This window comes from Solanum dulcamara, chromosome 8, assembly GCF_947179165.1.
Source record: "Solanum dulcamara chromosome 8, daSolDulc1.2, whole genome shotgun sequence".
Lineage (NCBI taxonomy): Eukaryota > Viridiplantae > Streptophyta > Magnoliopsida > Solanales > Solanaceae > Solanum > Solanum dulcamara.
This window is the reverse complement of record NC_077244.1, coordinates 37,373,768-37,394,955: the sequence shown is the minus strand read 5'-3', so window position 1 is coordinate 37,394,955 and position 21,188 is coordinate 37,373,768. Positions and strand designations below refer to the sequence as shown.

Sequence of the window (21,188 nt, the reverse complement as noted above, 5' to 3'; positions counted from 1 at the left end):
ATTGAAATTTATTTTAGTAAGCTTGCATGTTCACTGCTTTGATGTGAGCGAGCTAATATACATTTTTCATTTTTCTCCTATTTATAATTAATTAGATTGCATCTTTAAAATTAATTAATGCTTTACCACTTCTCCTAATAACAAAACATTACCAAATTTCACAAAAAACAAATTTTTTTTTAGAACAATAGTAAAGTATACTCTTTCTGTTTTAATTTGTAGTGATACCTTTTTCGATTCGAATGTTTTCAGATGGTTAGCCTTATTTAAATATTCTGCATAGCTTTTATTTCTTTTCAATTTTTGGATTCAATTAACTATTTAGGTATTGTATATCCGATGAATATAATATAGTGCAAATAAAATTGGTATTCTTACCTATATATTCAATCGAAAACATATTATACATCAATATGTATGGAGAGTCTTGTAATCATAGATAGATGTGATGAGACAAACGAGATCCTTTTACCTTGAATTAGAAATTGAAAGATTGCATTTAGGGATAAAAATGTCACAAGCTAAACTATTTGAAATTTAGTTACTTATTTGAAGTTTAATTCTAAAGCGATTTTTTTTTTTGGAACTACAGCTCTATTTTAAATAAGATTTCTAAAAATGGTTAATAGTGCACTTCGTCCTTGCCCTAGTTATCAACTCACTTCATCCTTAACTTTTAGATTACTCGAATTAATAAATTTGATTTTCAAATTATAAATAATTTTTTTAAAAGAAAAGTCAGTAAAATAAAAAGGAATAAATTTATTCGGGTATCGAGCATTTTTTCTTTTTCCCTTTCTCATTTTCCCTAATTGAAAGATCGAAGCTGCTGTCCCCAAATTAGTCTACCTGCAATTCAAAGCCGCGGATAGACAATGGCTCTTCAGATTGCGAAAAGAGTCCTTCGAAATTCAGTTGCACCGTCCATTAGGTTTTTGGATCGGAGCTTTACTTCCGAATCCAATTCCAACTTGATCCGCGCTACTCTTTTCCCCGGCGATGGTATTGGACCTGAGATCGCTGAGTCCGTCAGGCAGGTCTGTTCTTCTCCTTTCTTACCTTATTATACTTGTTCTGGTTTCTGTTGATTTCCGGTCGGAATATTTACATTCTGTTGTGATTATTTTGACACTCGTACTAAAAAAAAAAACAAGTACGAGTGTGATTCCGGTCGGAATATTACATTCTATATCCGCCTCTGGCTTCACTCGGGGCTAGGCTTTCTGTTACTTCATTAAGTCTAGGATAATAAATTGCTAAATCCTATTAAAAACTACAGATATTCAAGGTTGCTGAGGTACCAATTGAATGGGAAGAACACTATGTGGGGAAGGAGAGAGACCCTAGAACCAACAGCTTTCTAACATGGGAAAGTCTTGAATCTGTGAGACGGAATAAGGTTGGTTTGAAAGGGCCAATGGCCACTCCTATTGGAAAAGGTCATCGTTCCTTGAACCTTACATTGAGGAAGGAGTTAAATCTATATGCCAATGTTAGACCTTGCTATAGCCTACCTGGATATAAGACTCGCTACGATGATGTGAATCTCATCACTATTAGAGAAAACACTGAAGGAGAGTACAGTGGTCTTGAACATCAAGTAAGTATCTTTCTATATTTTTTAATAGAATTTAGCTTATTTCTTGAGATCTTCAAATTCATTTGCATTTGGTATCAGGTAGTAAGGGGTGTGGTTGAAAGTCTCAAGATCATCACCCGTCAAGCAAGTTTAAGGGTTGCAGAGTATGCATTTCACTATGCCAAGACCCATGGAAGAGAGAGAGTGTCTGCAATTCACAAAGCCAACATCATGCAAAAGACAGACGGACTTTTTCTTAAGGTCTATACTTATGTCTGGTGTCTCATTATAGTTATATGTTTTATAAACCAGCACTATGGTATTGACTTTCTTCTTGTCCAGTGTTGCCGAGAGGTCGCGGAGAAGTACCCTGAGATAAAGTATGAGGAAGTTGTCATTGACAATTGCTGTATGATGGTATGATCAAAGACCAATCACTTCATTGCGGCTCCAGTCTTATACATGTTCATCTTAATGAACAACCTTGAATAAGTTCTATGAAATGTTTTGACAGTATTGGGCCAAGCCTTATGTTAAAGTTTCATAAATACTATCTAGAAATTTTTGGTGAATTAACGTACTTCCTCTTCATGCATACAGCTTGTGAAAAATCCAGCACTTTTTGATGTTCTGGTGATGCCTAACCTTTATGGTGACATAATCAGTGATCTTTGTGCTGGTTTGATTGGTGGTTTGGGCTTAACTCCAAGGTATGCCTTTCTTTCATTATACCTATCTGATCTCCCATTTGAGTTCATCTTGTCTCGTTTTTTTCCCCTAAAGATGATTTCTCCTACAGTTGCAATATTGGTGAGGGAGGTATTGCTCTTGCTGAGGCCGTGCATGGTTCAGCACCTGATATTGCCGGAAAGGTTTGTATTCAAATAGGATATCATGTCTCATGAGAATATTACTTTACTCTTATAGCCTGATGTTTCTGTAAGCAGAATCTCATTTAAACATCAACTATTACCAAGTTCAATCAATTATTGGGTGGGTATCTTCTTGTATCACTCCCCAAATAGAAGTCAAATTTTTGTGTCATTTCTTAACTTTGATGTTACATAAAAACACTTATATTTCACTCCATTCAACTTTTAATTGTATTTAACTCCATTCAACTTACACACACTCACATTTATTTATATGTGCGCATATATATATATATATTTTAAAATTAAGACATCTAAATGTTAATACACATTTGAATGTTAAGATGTGCATTAAGACTCAGGTGTTTGAATCTGAATACACATCCGGATATTAAGATGTTGTATTGAGATCGGATTACTAAATAATTAATATTGTTTGTTTTTGCAACATTTGAATATTTAAAATTTGCCTTTATTTAAAAATTAGTCAATATAAAATTTAATAAAATACTAAATTTTATTATTATATGAATAAAATATTTTTAATTAATTATATAGCGGTTTGTGGTGGCTAGGATTGACGGTGATGGTTATGGGTGTCAGTTGGAGGTGGTTTTGACTAATGGTGGTTTTGTGGGTAGCAGCTAGTGGTGATAGTGGTGGGTAGTAGTGTTTAACTATGGTGGCTGTGGTAGTTGGTGGCGGTGACTCATAATAATGGTTAATGGTGATTATGGTTGGTATTATATAGTGGTGACTAATGATGGTAGTTTTGGTAATGGTGGTTGACAATGATGATTGTAAATGGTGTCTAGTGATGGTGATGATTGATTATAAGGATTAACAATGTTGGTGGTTGTGCCGTTGTGGCTGGATATGGTGGTAGTTGATAATGGAGTGTAACAATGGGTTACTTGGAAATGGTGGGTGATGATGGTAACAATGAATGGATGGAATTGAAGAACCACCATCTTTGTAGAATTCTTTGAATAAACATCTTAATGATATTAAGACTTTTTTATTGATTTTATTCATTCAGAAAGAAAAAATGAGCGCACTTAATGATTAAGATTCCGACCTTAAGGACAAACAAACTTATTGACTAAGATTTGTATGATTAAGATTAAGATATTCATTAAGTGCAAATAAATGAGGCCTAACTTATATATTTCGTTCAATTTTTTATCTCAGCTTATTGTTGATCAGTGCAGATTTCAATAGAATTTTCAGGTTGCTGTTACTTGAACCTTTGTCCATCTTGGGCTGAGCTTGTAAAATACCATTTTTGGTTGCAACTGATTATCAATCATTATTCTGAATTTCCGATATTTTCTGCATGTGCAACAATATAATTATAATTCGTTGGGCATGTATGCTTTATGTCTTCATGCGTGTATTGTTAGTGCTGTATTTCTTTAAATGGATTTCCTCTGGAAAGACATCATGTACGATTTTCTTTCCAAGGAGTAGAAATCCTTGCTGACTAATAATTTCTTGAAATCAAGATGCTATTATTTGCTAGTCTTCTAGCAGCTGATTGCTATTGGTTACTACTGGTATAACTGCCCTCTTATTTTTGTTATGATGAACACCATAATATGATCTTGAAAAGGCTGAATCTCAGATCTTTGCTACAATTTAAGTCATGCTATTATGTTAGGTATCAATGTGATGCACCAGTTAGGAGGTGTGAGCGGTTGGATTTGGGGGTTATGTGGAGGGGTAGGGGTAGATCAAAAAAGTATTGGAGAGAGGTGATTAGACAGGATATGGTGCAACTCCATATCACCGAGGACATGACCTTAGATAGAAAGGAGTGGAGGGTCGTGGATTAAGGTAGAAGGTTAGTAGGAGTAGAAGGCTAGTAGGGATAGAATGATGTCTTGCCTTGTATTACGGTTTAGGATTGGTCTTAGGTCTAGGTGTGCCATTGTAGTTGTGTTGTTGTTGCCTTTTGATTATCATAGTATGTTGCAATTGTTATTGCTCTTGTCTTGAAAAATATTTATCACTTTTCGTTTTTGTCACTATGATATATATATATATTGGTTTTTCTCTCCTATTTGGGGCCGACATTTTTGAGTCGAGGGTCTTTCGAAAACAACCTCTCTATATCCAACAAGAGGTAGTGGTAAGGTCTGTGTACATTCTACCCTCCCCTGATCCCATTTGTGGAATTTCACTAGGTATGTTGTTGTTGATACCTAATGTAGCCCTGGCCTCTGTCAACTGGTAGTATAGAGATTCTCCTGTATCTCTCTATAACTACTGATTTTAGTAAATTTTTGGGCTCTTCACTTCTTAAACATAAGTTAAATCATGCTTGGCTGCTGTCTCTACCATAAAATTTCAAAAGCAGTTCTAGTTGTCATTCACCATCTACCTAACTCTTAAAAGAATCTTCTTTGGTTAAACATCTTGAAAGGTGTTACTAAAGCATGGCATCAGGTAGAAGAAATGTATTCTTGAGTTGGTCAATCTTCAAACTGAAAGTTGTTGGATGCATTTTTTGAGTCACAAATATGGATTTCTTAGCCCATTTTTATTTGTCTTGGTGACGGATGAACTTACACAACATATCCAAAGAGAGGTTCCATGGTGTATGCTATTTGTAGAAGACAGTTCTGAATTCAGATTGATGAGACATGTGGTAGAGTTAATGATAGGCTAGAGGATTAGAGATAGACCCCAGGGTCTAAAGCGTTCAGGTTGAGCATGACTAAGACGGAATACTTGGAGTGCAAGTTTAGTGACGTTATTCATGTGACAAATGTGGAAGTGAGGATCGACACATAAGTTAGAGGAAGTTTGAAGAATTTGAGGTCAATAATCCTAGGAAATGGGGAGATTGACGAGAATGTTACACATCATATTAGAGCAGGGTGGATGAATTGGAGCAAAGTATTGGCCAATCAAGAACTTGCATGTTCAGAAGATTAAAAAAGCATAAATGAGAATGTTGAGATGAATGTGCGGACATACTAGGGGAAATATAATTACAAATGAAGATATCCATGACAAGGTGAGAATGACCTCCTTGGTGGACAAGATGAGAGAGGTATGATTGAGATGGTTTGAGCATGTAAAAATGAGAGGTGCACACATGTCCCAGTAAGGAGGTGTGAGAGGTTGACTATAGTGGATATGAGGAGAGGTAAGGTAAGCCGAAGAAGTACTGTGGATAGGTGATTAGATAGGCATAACACATTTGTATCTTGTTGAGGATATAACCCTAGATAGGATTAGGATATAATGTTTGTAGGTAGTTGAGCATTGTCTTGTTTCTTATCAATATTGTTTATATTACTCTCACACTATCTTTTTCTTCAATTTTAGTGCCTCCTTGACTTCAAATATGATTTGTTGTTGCTACCGTTCTCTTCTCCATTGTTTTCAGTGTGGATTCTTCACTACTATATTTGTTTTGCGTACTATATTTTTTGTTATGCTTCACTTGAGCTGAGGGTGTGTCGAAACCACCTCTCTACCTTCTCAACATAGGGGTAAGGTTGCGTGCACACCACATTCCCTAGACCTCACTTGTGGGATTACACTAGGTATGTTGTTGTATAGAGTTGGGATAAAATCTTCCAAGAGACGGTGATATAGGTTGTGGATAAGTTGGAAACTGATGAGGACACCTAATAATTTAACCTATTTTATGAAAAGACAGCCACTGTCTGTTTACCAGGGATGGCAATGGGGCGGGGCGGGGCGGGGCGGGGCGGGGCGAGCCTTGACCAGCGTTGCTCTGCCTCATTAGTCTCCGTTTGAACAGTTTTTCATTTTTTTTCATGCACATCTTCATCTGAAAATTAGCCTTATTCAAATTTTAAAATAAAATTTAGAAAATTTGAAGGTTTCTTTATCAGTAATGTTTTGCTAATTGGTACTGTAGCTGGAACAGTGAAAAATCTGAACCCTTGAACAGTTTTTCATTTTTTTAAGAAATGTTTTTCCAGAAGCTTGTAACAACAATTTATGTTTGTCTATATTTCCTAAAAGGATAGTATAGTCCAGTCCTATTTGAAAAAAAAATCCAGAGATTTTTAAGTGTCATCTAAGGAGATCAACAAACAACTAGCTAATACATTGATGAAAAAGAATTAAAAATGGATAACAGTCCCCCCCCCCCCCCCCCCCCAGTTTCCATCCCTACTCCTTTAACTCTGTGTCAAGATGAACTGATGAAGTGAAGTGGGCAGCCATAAAACCTTTTACTAATATCTGTGGTACCTAATTAACAAATGTACATCCTTGCATGTGTGCTTCTACTGAAGAAGCAAAGCGTAACCGCGACGTAGGAAATACAGTGAGGTGGTACTCAGCATTATTATTCTTGCCTAGCTTATGTGTTTTGCTTTCCTTACACACCAAGAATAGAGGATAATTTTTACAGATATCCCTTTTCTTGAAACAAAGGGAGTTCTGAGCAATATTAAAGTTGCCTCCGTGTGACCTATAGGTCACGTCGTGGAATCAGCCACTGATGCTTGTGATCGTGTAGGCTGCCTGCGTTACACCCTCTTGGGTGCGGCCTTCTCCAGACCCTGTGTTAACATGGGATGCTTCGTGTACCAAGCTGCCCCTTTTCTTTTTTTTTCATTCTTTTTCCTTTTCTGTATCCTAGGTCCCTGTTTTTACTCCTTTATAGAACTGAATGTTGAATGATGAAGACCACACTTAATTGGAATATGAAATAAGGATGTAAACAGTGTATGCTTGACACACATCCATAATATAATATGCCACCAGAAGTACTCTTTGTGCAAAATTTGTGTTGTAGGTTTTAGATGCCAGTTATTCAGTGCATTTCGTTTTTTAAAATGTGGTTCACTTTCTTCTTCCTCTGCCATTCATTAGGCATGCCCACCCCTCTTTTTTTCGTATTACTTGCTCTGTGTTGATCCAAAATTATGTCTGCAGAATTTGGCGAATCCAACTGCTTTGCTTTTGAGTTCTGTCTCTATGCTTCGTCATCTAGAGCTTCATGATAAAGCTGATCGCATCCAAGATGCCATCCTAAAAACTATTGCAGAGGGAAAGTACCGAACAGGCGACCTTGGAGGCACCGCATCAACAACTGAGTTCACAAATGCCATCTGCGATCATCTTTGAACATGTTGGTCCATGTGTATATTATATTTTGCAATGGGTTCAACAAAGCAAATGTTTCTTTCAAAGATGCAGCTGAAATCGATTTTGTTGCTTTTGGCGACTTAAAACTATATTTCCTTGGTTTTTTTTATAGAAATTTGCATAATGGGGAATATTATAATTCATTCTCAAAGGATATATTTTATTGAATAGCATCCACAACCAATAATGGGTGCCTTTTATGTTAATTTGCAAGCAATAAGAGCTTCATTCTTATAGTGTTTCTTCTTGTTAGTTCAATTCATAATATTCTTGCTTCTGTCATGATCATTTTCTGTTTGCTCAAGTATCTATTGTGTAATGACAGATATTTTGTTGGTTTCTTATACTGTTGCAGTTGTGTTGATCTTGGTAGGTTTTCACGATTTTCTGTGGATTGTTTGAAAAAGCCAATTCATGCTGAATATAATGCTCATCTTGATCATTTACTGTGAGCTACTATAAGTATCTGATGTCTTTTCGTTTTGAGATAAATATATTATATAGGCGCTCATGTCAATTGCGCATGGAATTTAACCACACATATGAACAGCCAATTAATGAAGGGAAAATAACATAGTTGCCCACAAAAAAAAATTAACTGTTATAAATCCATTGAATGAGTAAATTGTCCATGTAGTTATTACATGAACTACTTACATTGATGTATACATATTTTTTAGGTTCTATTAATCATTTTGGATAATAATGTATTTATTAATTTGGGCATTTAATATAGTGACTTTTGAAAGTAATTTGTCAATCTATAAATAGAGTTGTTATTAACAATTATAAGACACTTAAAGACATTTGAATAAGATAATCTCTGCTTCTACTCTCTGCATCTCTTTTCTATAATTTCTTACTCTATATTGCTTATATTTTACAATATGTTATCAACACGTGATTCTAGCCAACATAGATTGAGTTTTAGTTTTTCTTCCGCATATGTTCTAGTTGATTTCGTTATGAAAATCGAGAAGGAAAAATGATTACTACAACCATCAAAAATATTACAGGGTCAATTTTAAATATATACAATAAACTAATTAGTTCACAACAAATATAGCAATGGGGCAAGCTTATGGTTTCTTTCATTCTAATAGAGGGGTGAAGCAAGGAGATCCTCTGTCTCCTGCATTATTTATCTTAATGGCTGAAGTCTTATCTAAAGCTTTAAATGACTTGTTTGTTCATAATGATTTTAAGAGGTTTGGAATGCCCAAATGGAGTGAAAATTTAAATCACCTTACATATGCTGATGATACTATCATATTTGCTACAGCAAAAAGGAATACATTATCTCTAATCATGAAAATTTTGAAGGATTATGAAGAGCAGTCTGGGTAGATGATCAACAAGGAGAAGAGCTTTTTTTGTATCTTCAACAAAGCTCCTCATAGTGCTATTCAAGAGGTCGAGGATATCACTGGTTTTATGAAAGAAAATTTTTCTTTGATTTACCTTGGGTGTCCTATTGGTCATTCTAAGAGGAAGAAAGTTCATTTTACTGGATTAATAAAGAAGATACAAAATAAACTTCTGTTGTGGAAAGGTAATCTCTTATCCTTTGGGGGAAAAGTTGTCCTCATTAATAATGTGTTACAAAGCATACCCATATACTTGCTTTCAACTATTATTCCTCCTAAATGTATCATTTATGATATTCATAGAATTTATGCAAAATTGCTATAGAACTTTAAAGAGGAAGGTAGGGCAAAACACTGAATTTTCTGGAAAGATATATGTTTTCCTAAAGAGGAGGGAGGTCTTGGATTTAGATCTCTATTTAATCTGTCTAAAGAATTATTTGTAAAGTTATGGTGAATTTCAGAACTACTAATACTTTGTGGTCCAATTTCTTGTGGAACAAATATTGCAAGAGGCACATACCACAAATTGTTGAATGGAGGGGTGAATCTCAAGTTTAGAAGATGATGCTACAGGCTAGAGATTCTATAGATCAAGAAATATGGTGGGAACCTAGATTGTGTCACTGTAGTACTTGGTTTGATAATTGGACTCAATTAGGTGCCCTTCATTATGTTTTACCCATCAGTCATAAGCATGTTGGTGTTATAGAAGAAGCTAATCAGCTGATAGTGCATGGGAGGTGGAATGAGAATTTGATGTCTAATATTTTTACTGAGGAGGTTTGTGACCAGGTGCATTCAGTCTTGGGTAATATTCAGGCTCCAAAAGACAGGGGTAAACCTTGGTGGATGCCTGACAACAAAGGGAGGCTTACAATTGGAAGTGCATGGAACATCATCAGACAAAGAAAGAGTGAGTAGAAGGATATCATGAACATTTGGCAAAAAAGGATCCCTTTCAGAGTTTCATTCCTCCTATGGAGAATTTGGTTTCAGAGAATACTTATTCGGGAAGTTTTGGAGCAGAAGGAATTCAGGGTCCATTTATGCATTTGAAACAAACAGATAAAAATGGTGGGATTTTGATTGTGTTGCTAAACTTAAACCATTATACAAAGCACTACCAGTGTTTATCATTTGGCAGATTTGGAAAAGAAGGAATGTGATCAAGCATAGACGAAAAATGATCAGAAATGGAATGATTATAGAAATTAATAGGAACATCTATTTGTTATCTACTTAGAGATATCCTTGGTTGTCTGACATCCCTAACAATTGGCCCTGAATTGTTAAGTTTTTTAAGGCTTATAAACCTTTGATTATCAGTAAAGTGGTGAGATGAAAGTGTCCAGATGTAGGGGTTTTCAAGTGTAACTCTGATGGTTCTACTAGAGGCAAGTTGGGTTTAAGCTCTAGTGCTTTCTGTGTCAAAAGTTCTAATGGAGATTTATTTTTTGCTGAAACTAGAAGTTTTGAGGTTTGCTCTACACTGGAGGCATAAGTTAAGGCATTCAGAGAAGTAATATTGTACTGCTTTCAACATAATTTTCTTCCTTTAATTATGGAGACAGATTCTCTCAGCATCAAGATGATTATTGATGGAATCTGGGAAGTCCCGTGGTTAAGTTCTGTTGACATAAGGTGGATTAGAGATGTTATGAAGGATAAAAAGGTGGAAATTAAGGACATCTACAGAGAAGGGAACACACTGGCTAATTTTTTAACTAATCATATTTTCAGTTTTGTAGGTACAAAGCTAATCCATTGTAATTCTACACAAGAGCTACCATCACAAGCAAGAACTATACTACAATTAGACAAGCAAAATTTGCCGCAATTAAGGGTAAGGAAGTGTCAATGTCAGGTTCAACATCCTAATCACAAATTAGAAGCAGAAAAATGAGCAATCATTATAGAACAACATTTCAGATAGCTCAGTTAACAAAAAAGAATAGAAGGAATAGACAATCACAAGGAAGCATGAGTATCGAAATAACGAAAAAGGGGTCTCTCTGATGTTGTGCTCGACTGAGTTTATGATAAAGTTGGGGCCTATGTTAATGACTGAAAATGAGGATCTTACTTGGTAAATTTATGGGTTTGTTGCAGTGGTATCAACTCCTTGGGTTTCAATCTGCACATATCATGAAATTACTTAGTGAAATCCACAATTTTTGGCCAGTTCAAGGTTTGTAAGCTATGGATATGGCCCTTACCTTGAGATACGTTTGGTACGATTGGTTTTGAGCTGAAGAAGTCTTCACTGAGCTGAATCCATGGTGTTTGCGAGAGTTTTTTGCCCGTTTTTAATTTTAAAGAGAGGCATTCTGGTCTTTTCCCCACCCCTCCTATACATAGCCAATGACTAAAATAGGTCATTTTCGACCTTAAAGGAGTTCCTAAACACATTACTAAGTCTTTTATGCTAATTTAACTTGAGAGCTAGGGCTAAGGAGTGTAGAAGAGGCTAGGGTTCAAAAGATTCAACATTGATTGTCCTGTCTTCATCCCAGGTATGTACGCGGATTGAGTTTATCCACGTGCCCTACATCTTTAGTTTTCTTAGTTGAGATTAGTTTCAAAATTCCATGAATCAAGTTCTTGAATTATCTATCATTCCTTTTAAGTTCGTATATAAATTTCCTTATGTTATTGTACATATATTATGATATTTTGATGAGTTTCTTGAATTGAGTCTTGTTGAGAGTGTGGGTTCGTGTTTGTATCCATATGAACCCTAATTGAGATTTCATTGTACATTATGCATTGACGGAGTTTTAAAGAACGAGTTGTGAACGTCTTTCATTAAATATCTTATGCATTTATTTTGAGTTAAAGAATAACAAGTGTCATCTTTGATTGAGAAAGAGTTTGAGCATGAGCTGAGAAATCTCCTGAGTAGCATCTTGAGCATGAGTATTTTGAGTATAAACGAGTGGAGCAATATTACATTAAATGTCTATTTTGAAATTGATTTGAGAAGTCACATTATATTTTTATTTTAAATTGATATTTGAGTTGAGATGAGTTGAGTTTTGAGCTAAGCTCAGAAGAGACTAAATGAGTAGTTTGAGTATTTTACTCACTTAATGTATATGAGCATAATAGAGTATTTTGAGAGTAGTATTGAGAATCGATATAGGATGAGCCCATAAACTACGTAGCCAGCGTAGGATAGAGGCCAAACCTCTCGTTTCCCAAAAGAGGACTTTTATGTTGGATCCATGAGTTTGAGCGTCCTTTGCCCTGGCAAGGTATTGGACGGCTGCAACAATGTCAACTTTAAGCGTTGTATATTTATTAGCTCATAAATGATGGTTGTCGGTTAGAAAAACTCCTTAAAAATAAAATATTATACATTTATATATTGAGTTGCATCTCTTATTGCATATTATTTAAGTTGAGTCATTTCAGAGTGAGTCTCATAAGTTGAGTTGAGTCAAGTTGAATTGATTTGAGTGTCCATGATTATGCTTCCTTTTAGCTATATTACATACTCGTACATTTCTTGTACTGACGTCATTTGGCCTGCATCGTTTTATGATTCAGATACAGGTGATAGAGGTCCTCAATAGGCGCATCGTTGAAGACTAAGACTCGTCCAGCTTTTGGTAAGGCCTCCTTGCATCCGGAGAACTTCATTTATGGTTCTGTCATCCATTGCTTTTGATAGTCATTTGAGAGCCTTGGATTTGTCTTGGCACCCTTCTAATATTGAGTTACAGGCTTCATAGACAGGGTAAGAGTTGAGTTAGATGGATTTGTTTCAGAGTTTGTCGTAAAACTTAATTTTTATTATTGAGCACCTGACATTGAGTCACTTCATTGTTGAGTATTTTTAGCATATTGTTTCATTATTTATGATGTTGTGAGTGCCCACTTGAGTTATCTATCTTTTTAATTGTGATGAACCTTCCGCTGAGAGTTTGGATGTGTGACTGGACCAAGTGGTTCATTTGGGATTCAACAATGGTCTTTGAGTGCTGGCCACGTCTAGGGTACCTATCCAGGGCGTGACAATTGATATGGACAATTAATGATTTTTCAGCTTATGGCCTATTGTCAGGATGGAGTACAACAGGTAAATTAGCAAGACCAATTTGCATGGAACATATAAAAACTTTTAGTTTGAAAAATAGAAGAAAAGTTAGTTGGTTTGATTGTAATCGTCAATTCTTGCCTCTCAATCATGAATTTAGAAGAAACAAAAATTCTTTTTGCAAAGGAAGAGAGGAAAAGTCCAGGGCTCCTCCTAGGTTAATCGAAGGTCAAGTATGGAAAAAAGTGAGAGGCTTTCCTAAGATCACTGAGTCTGGTCCACACAAATTTTATGGCTATGGAAAATTACATAATTGGACCAAAAAAAGTACTTTTTGGGATTTACAATATTGGAAGACCAATCTAGTTCGGCACAATCTTGGTGTAATGCATACAGAGAAGAACGTCTTAGACAATGTTTTTCATACTGTCATGGACAACAAAAAGAAGACAAAGGCTAATGAGAAGGCAAGAATGAATTTGAAAGAATATTGTCGTCGAAATAATTTACACTTGCAATTGGATGATGATGGGAGATGTATTAAACCGAAAGCAAAGTTTACCCTAAATGATGGCCAAAAGAAAGATGTGTGCGAATGGACGGGTCAATCAACTAAAGATGTCCGATGGATATGCTTCCAATTTGTGTAGATGTGTTGATATGGAACATTTAAAGTTATTTGGGATGAAAAGTCACGACTGTCATATTTTTATGCAATACCTTACTCCTGTTGCTTTTAGTGCACTTCCAAAACCTATCTGGAAGCCATTAACTGAACTCACTCTATTTTTTAAAGACTTGTGCACAACAATACTACGGGAGGATCATCTAATTCAAATGGAACAAAATATTCCCATAATATTGTGAAAGTTGCAACGTATATTTCCACCCAGTTTTTTTGATTCGATGGAGCACTTATTCATTTGCCTTACGAATGAAGAGTTTGTGGGTCAATTCAATATCGATGGATGTATCCATTCAAAAGGTGTAAAAAATATTCCTAAATTTATTATTTGTCTCATTAATTTATTACACAATTTATTTATTTCCTAAATATAATTGTAGATTCCTAAACAAAATTAAAAAGACTGTCAAAAATAAAGCCAGAGTTGAAGGATCTATTTGTCAAGCATACTTGGCTCAAGAAATCTCATACTTTGCTTCCCATTATTTTGAATCTCATGTCCTATGTGGCAACAATAGAGTTGGGCGTAATGGTTATATCATTGAAAAAGATGCAAATCACCCAACTCTATCAGTCTTTAATCATTCTGGTCGAAGTTATGGTAAGAAGGATGGCGATATTCGATGGCTAAATGATAAAGAAGTTGTTGCAGCACAGTTGCATGTTCTTATAAATTGTGATGAAGTTAAGCCTTTTCTCAAGTAAGTTTCAACTATAGTATTCATTTGATTATTAAGACAAGCTTAATTGTATTTGGTGGGCTAATTTAAGTACGTGCAGTTTGTATGAGCAAGTCCTGAGAGATAGATACAGTGATCTCACTGATGATGCCATTGATAAACAAATTGAAGAAGACTTTCCATGATGATTCAAAGATTATGTATGAATTAATATATCAGTTCTCTATAAAGAATATACCACTTAAAAATCATATCTAATATGCTTACATTATTTAATAGGTGAATAGTAATCCACAAGAGATGTCGCAGAATCCATTTCTGCAAATCTTAGTAATGGGACCATTAAGACAGGCAAAGTCTTGGCCTGTTTATTTTGTGAATGGATACAAATTTCACACTTCTTCTTGGGGTGAAGGAATAAGTACATATAAAAGTGGGGTGTGTGTCAGTGGCACCAGACAAGATGGTACTATAAGTGAATATTATAGTGTTCTAAAGGAGATTATCGAATTGGAATGGCCAGAGACATCATGTATGGAGTTAGTTTTATCTTATTGTGATTGGTTTGATCCCTCTAAACATGGAATGAAAGTTGATAGTCAATTTGGTATTGTTGAAGTTCGAAAAAGGGGAAGATATTCTAAATTTGACCCTTTCATCTTTCACAAAACAGCAACTCAAGTTTACTATGCAAATCATTCTAAAAAGAAAGGAAATAAGGATGATTGGTGGGTAGTTATAAAAACAAATCCAAGAGGAGCTGTAGATACAAGATACAACTTGGAAGTTGCTTACCAAGAGGAGCAATCACGTTTTACTAATGCAAATATAGAGGATGACCCAATTGATTGATTACGGGATGAACAAGCTGATGGTGAAGAAGTAGATGGAAGTAGTTTTCAAGTTGTTGTCAGTGAAGATGGGCATGATATAATTGAAGACAAAGATGAGGAGCTATCAAGTGAAGAAGAGGAAGGTGATAAGGAGAGGAGAAGGAGGAGGGAACAAGCGAAGAGGAAGACTTTTTTGATAGTGATTATCAGGTCACTGTCATACCCAAGAAGAGGACGAAGGCGAAGATGGGGAGGATTGAGAATATTAGTTTGTCAAAGTGTTTTGCCAATGTATAATACTATATTTGGTTAAAACTATTGTCATCTGTTAAGCAAACAAAAATATTTCTGTTTTATTTTGTCTTGTCATCATTCATTTCTATTACTTTGTGTTTGTCTAAGTTACTGTAGTATGAAAATTTTAAACTTTTGAAAGTTGATGTGCATTATATTATAAAGCTAATGGTGATCTAAAGTTATTTTATTAGTTTTTATTTGCTGCAGATGTCAGGTGTAGGAACAAAAAGAGATGGGCGGCCTAATGGTAAAGGAGGAAAGTCAAGTAAAAGAAAGACACAGACAGTAGAGCAACAAACAGTTCAATTTCCTTATACAATTCCATCACAATTCACTCAGTCTCATACTGATTCACTTTATATCAATAACTCTTCCTTGCGTCAACCTAATCTTGAAGTTAATCATTCCCAACCTCGTAACAATGTTGTGCCTCCCATAATACTATCACAATCCCTCTATTCCAATATTAGTCCATTTCATGTAAATGAGTCTCCCTTACCTCAACCTAGTCTTGGGATCAATCAGCCTCAGCCTCCTAAACTTGAATCTCAACCTCGATCTAATCAGTTCCAACCTATAAATCAATAATTTGAACCATTGACGTCACCACCGGCTAATAGGACTCCAGCACCCTCATCTAGTACAATTGACAATAATGTAAACGATGATCATCAAATATGGATTGTACCTGAAGAGGATGGGTTATAGGACTAACTTATAATAATACATATATTTAGGTGGACTATTTATATGTTTATATGTTTGATAACTATTCTATTTTATGTAGGTTTGATCCTCACAAGGTAGTTATTGATGGTATTTCTAGTTGCATTCGTAGTAAGTTTGAATTGGCTAGACCTTCATGGAAGAAGTTTTCAAAATCTACTCACTTGACGTGGTTTGAGGAATTCAAGGTAAAAAGTTATAAATGATGGCTCATATTTAAATAAAAGTGTAGGACTGTATGACTGATGTGCTATTCGTTTGGAATATGCAGAAAAAATTTAAATGGCTTCCTCACCATAATGATGTTATGTGGAGAAATTTTCAGAAAAGGGCATCTTCAAAATTGACCCAACTTTTTCAAGATGTTAGAAAACACTTGCCTTTGAAGCCACATTGGATGGGGGATGCGGTATTCAAGGAGATGAAGAAGCATTGGGAGTCAGATGCGTTTAAGAAAAAGTCCGAACAAAATAAAAAAAAATCATGATTCAAATGTTGGTGCATCACTTCATACAGGTGGTTGCGTTTCTCATCGATTGGTCTATAATAGAATGGTAGTTATAAATCTTTTTTAAATATATGTCTTTCAAGAAAATAATATCATATTTAGCGTTGATAACATAAATACTTTCTTTGATGATAGAAAAAAGCTACTGGAAAAGATCCTTCAATTTCAGAATTTTATTTTCGAACTCATCGCAAGAAAAGTGATAAAAGTTGGGTAAATGAGAAAGCTGAAGCTGCTTAAGTAAGTGTTCATTCACTCTGTTTTCTAGTTACTTATTCAATTTAAGAACCTGTTCACTCTCACTCTTTTCTTTATGAGATAATTTATTCTTTTTAATTTCAGAATTTTTTTTATCTCTGTTTGCTAGTTACTTGTTTAGTTTCAAAATTATTGAGATTGGGGTCAATTTTTTATTCTTTACATCAATTCTTTCGCATAGACATTGAAGAGAAAAAAAATGCCAGTGTGTCTCTTCTTGATCCTCTTCAAATAGGCAACATTTAGTAGTATCATTGAGAATACCCAACCGCACTAGTCTTTTCTTGGTAAACAATCCTTCTTTAAGCGCCAACCAAACTATAATTCCTGCTATTTTTTGTTGCTAAAAAATACATTTTTTTTGTTCTTGGAATACTATATTATACAACTGAAATGCTCTTTTTAAATGTTCGAAATTTATTTCTAAAACACTATTTTTTTGGCTGATTTTTACTCTTGTTGGGACGGGCATGTTTGGCTTGTTTCACCTTAGTAAACTTCTTGCAGAAATTCTCCAGTTGAAGTAGCTGAAACCATTGCTTGTAGGAAAAAGTTTTGCTCCTTCTCAAGGCTTGCTTTGCTGCGTTCTCAGCTTTTACGACACACGTTTGAGAATGATAAAGTGTTTTTGGGAGTTGGACCTTGTTAAATAATGCTGAAGAAGTAAAATGCTGAGCTGGAAAGTTAGTTGGAGTGATGAGTTGGAAGTTAGTTACAAATTAGACTTTGGGTTTGTTAGTTTGTTATAACAGAATTCAGTTACAAAGTTAGCTTGAAAGATAAGCTAACAATGCTCTATATAAGGGCATGTGTAATGCATTGTTTACATACACAAAAATGAAATCACTGCTGTCTCTTTTCTTCTTCATCTTCTTTCTTTACTTGTTAGATAGTTGATTCTAGATTGATAAAACTTAACATGGTATCAGAGCGTCGATCGCTGTAGTTAAAGCGCAACAGTTGAAGCCATGGGTAGCTCAGAGGAGTCACAGGAAGAAACCACTCAGATTTCACAAATAGACTACACTCATCCCCTGTTTTTACAGCCTTCAGATACACCAGGGGCTACATTGATTAGTTTAAAGTTGACAGGGCCAGAAAATTATACATTGTGGAGTAGATCAATGGCACTAGCTTTGTTGGGGAAGAATAAGATAGGTCTGATTGACGGAAGCTGCACTCGAAGCATGTACAAGGGAGAATTGGCAAAACAATGGGATAGATGTAATGCTCTAGTCCTCTCATGGATCAGTGGAGTAGTTGCGCCAGAGTTAATCTCTAGTATAGTACTTGCCTCGACTGCAAAGAAAGTGTGGGATGAATTTAAAGAGAGATTTCACAAATCAAACCTCACTAGGATATATCAATTGTGGAAAGAAATTGTCATGATGACACAAGGTACAAATTCAATCACTGTCTATTATTCTAAGTTGAAGGATTGCTGGGATGAACTGGAGCTATTAGCACCTCAGCCTTCTATCTGTGAGGGTACAAAATCAGGTGAATACCTATTGCATTTGAATAATCAAAGATTGCTACAATTCCTAATGAGATTAAATGAGACTTACAACCATGTAAGGAGTGATATTCTTCTTAGAACACCAATTTTAAGTGTGAATCAAGCATACTCTGTAGTAGTACAGGAAGAGAGTCAAAGGAAACTAGGAGTAGTTGATCTCACTCGAGATTCCCTAAGTTTGCTGGCTGCGAGTAGAGATGGTAATTTTAGATCTAAAAGGCCTATGAATGGTGGAACTATAGGTACTGTTCTTGGTACTGTATGTGATCACTGTGGATATAAAGGTCATTTGAAGAAGAATTGTTATAGGTTGGTTGGCTATCCTCCTGATTTTAAAAGTAAGAAGCATCTAGCAACATAAGGAGGAAATAGTACAGGACCAAGTAATCCAGGAAGGAACTATCCACAAGCACATCATGCTGCTATAACTGAAGCTGCTGTAACTGAAGCTAGAGGTGAAATGAACTTTAGATCATCAGGTGGAGGTCATTATCTTTCAGAGGAGCAATATCAGCACTACATGAACTTGAAAGGAAAAACACAGGAACAACAGTCACAAGGTTACACAGGTGAATATCATTGCAATTTTGCAGGTATATCATCTTTGTTATCACAAGTACAGCAGTGTAAGTGGATTGTAGACTCAGGAGCTTCTCATCATATAACACCACTTAGGAGAGTGTTGAATAATCTTAAAGCTGCTGACAGACAACAAAATAATGGAGTTCAGGTTCCTACAGGAGATAAGTGTAATATAACACACACAGGAGAAACAATTATTTTTAAAAATCACAAACTTAAAGATGTCTTATATGTGCCTGATTTCAAGTTCAACTTGTTATCAATATCTAAGATAACTAAGGAGCTTTGTTGTTCAGTCAACTTTTATCCAAAATTCTGCATATTTCAGGATCTCTACAGTGGCAAGGTGTTGGGGATTGGTAGAGAATATGATGGATTATACTGGCTGAAGGAGGAAGAATCAATCACAGTAGGAGCAGTAATAAAAGATCAGTCAGAGTCAGCCTTATGGCATAACAGACTTGGCCATCCTTCTATGGAGGTATTCAATAGCATTGGTGACTTAGAAATAAAAATGTGTAAAGAACAGCAATAGCTTTGCATAGTATGTCCTATGGCTAAACAAAGTAGGCTTAAGTTTCCCCTCAGTACATCTAAAACTACTAGTTGTTTCCATCTATTACATGTTGATGTATGGGGATCTTTCAAGGTTCCCACCTATGATAGGAAGCACTATTTTGTGACTATTATAGATGACTTCAGTAGATACACTTGGATTTGTTTAATACAATCTAAATGTGAAGTGATTGTTGTGTTGAAAGATTTCTTGTATAAAGTAAAAAATCAGTATGCTGTCAATGTCAAAATTCTGAGATCTAATAATGGGAAAGAGTTCATCAATTCCAGTTGTCATGAATTATTCTCCTCTTTAGGGATTGTGCATCAAAGTAGTTGTCCCTATACCCCCCAGCAAAATGGACTTGTGGAGAGAAAACACAGACACATTTTGGAGGTTGCAAGAGCCTTAAAGTTTCAAAGTGGGATCCCCCATAGGTTTTGGGGTGATTGTGTACAAACAGCTGTTTATCTTATCAACAAGTTACCATCCAATGTCCTGCAAGGGAAGTCACCATTTGAGGTCCTGCATGGTAAACTTGCAATCTTAGATCATCTCAGGGTCTTTGGTTGTCTTTGTTTTGCTACAATGTTGCCTAGAGGGAACAAGTTTGATTCTAGAGTAAGAAAGACTGTCCTACTTGGCTATGAAGAAACACAAAAAGGTTATAGACTTTTTGACATGGAAGCTGGTGTTTTTCTGGTTAGTAGGGATGTCAGCTTTAGGGAATCTATATTTCCTTTTAAGGGGGCTAAAACAGATCTTGATGACATCTTTTGTCCTGCCCCTGCACAAGATATACATGAGCATGCTTTGCCAATTGCAATTGATAGAGAACACGCTATGCAGGAAGAAACTAATAAGACTTTGCCAGTAGAAGAAGTAAATATTGGTGAATCTTCAGTAGCAGAGCTACCTGAAGCTGTGATAGAAAGGTCAGACAATGCAGAAAATGTGATAAATGATACCACATGTACAGAAGAGGTTGTAGGAGCAGGTCCTCTTCATGGCATACCAGCAGAACCAGAAGTAAGAAGAATCAGTACTAGGACAACCAAACCTCCCATATGGATGCAGGATTTTGTAGTATCTAAGAAGACAGCCAGTCAGGCATCTGTGTTTCCCATTTCTGATTACATTTCCTATACCAATCTATCTCCTAACTATCAAGCATACTTAAGTGCATTTTCAACTGCACTTGAACCTCAATCATTCCAAGAGGCTTCTAAAGATCAGAGGTGGGTTGAAGCAATGAAGCAAGAGATACAGGCCTTGGAAGAGAATCATACTTGGAATATTGTTGATCTTCCAGCTGACAAACATGCTATAGGTTCAAAATGGGTATACAAAATTAAGTACAAGTCTAATGGTGAAATTGAGAGGTTTAAAGCTAGACTTGTGGCCAAAGGATACAATCAAAAGGAAGGGTTGGATTTCCATGATACTTTCTCACTAGTGGCAAAGATGGTATCTGTTAGAACTGTGATAAGTTTGGCTGCATCTAAGCATTGGCTTATATCACAAATGGATGTTAGCAATGCATTC

At 35.6% G+C, this 21,188-nt stretch overlaps 1 protein-coding gene and 1 long non-coding RNA gene across 2 annotated transcripts; both read left to right on the top strand.

Annotated features, from left to right (window-relative positions):
* Positions 1–782: 782 nt before the first annotated feature.
* Positions 783–7,826, top strand: LOC129899967 (3-isopropylmalate dehydrogenase, chloroplastic-like). The gene is made up of 7 exons (XM_055974961.1): positions 783–1,037; positions 1,280–1,600; positions 1,679–1,840; positions 1,922–1,996; positions 2,180–2,289; positions 2,379–2,451; positions 7,378–7,826. Exons 1-7 carry the CDS (start codon positions 876–878, stop codon positions 7,567–7,569), a joined length of 1,095 nt encoding a protein of 364 aa, XP_055830936.1. The 5' UTR covers positions 783–875; the 3' UTR covers positions 7,570–7,826.
* A 936-nt stretch (positions 7,827–8,762) lies between these two features.
* On the top strand, positions 8,763–17,828 carry LOC129901658 (uncharacterized). The gene is made up of 6 exons (XR_008769894.1): positions 8,763–9,142; positions 12,510–12,571; positions 15,702–16,408; positions 16,492–16,774; positions 16,864–16,968; positions 17,494–17,828. It is a non-coding gene; the product is annotated as an uncharacterized LOC129901658 (long non-coding RNA).
* Positions 17,829–21,188: the final 3,360 nt, after the last annotated feature.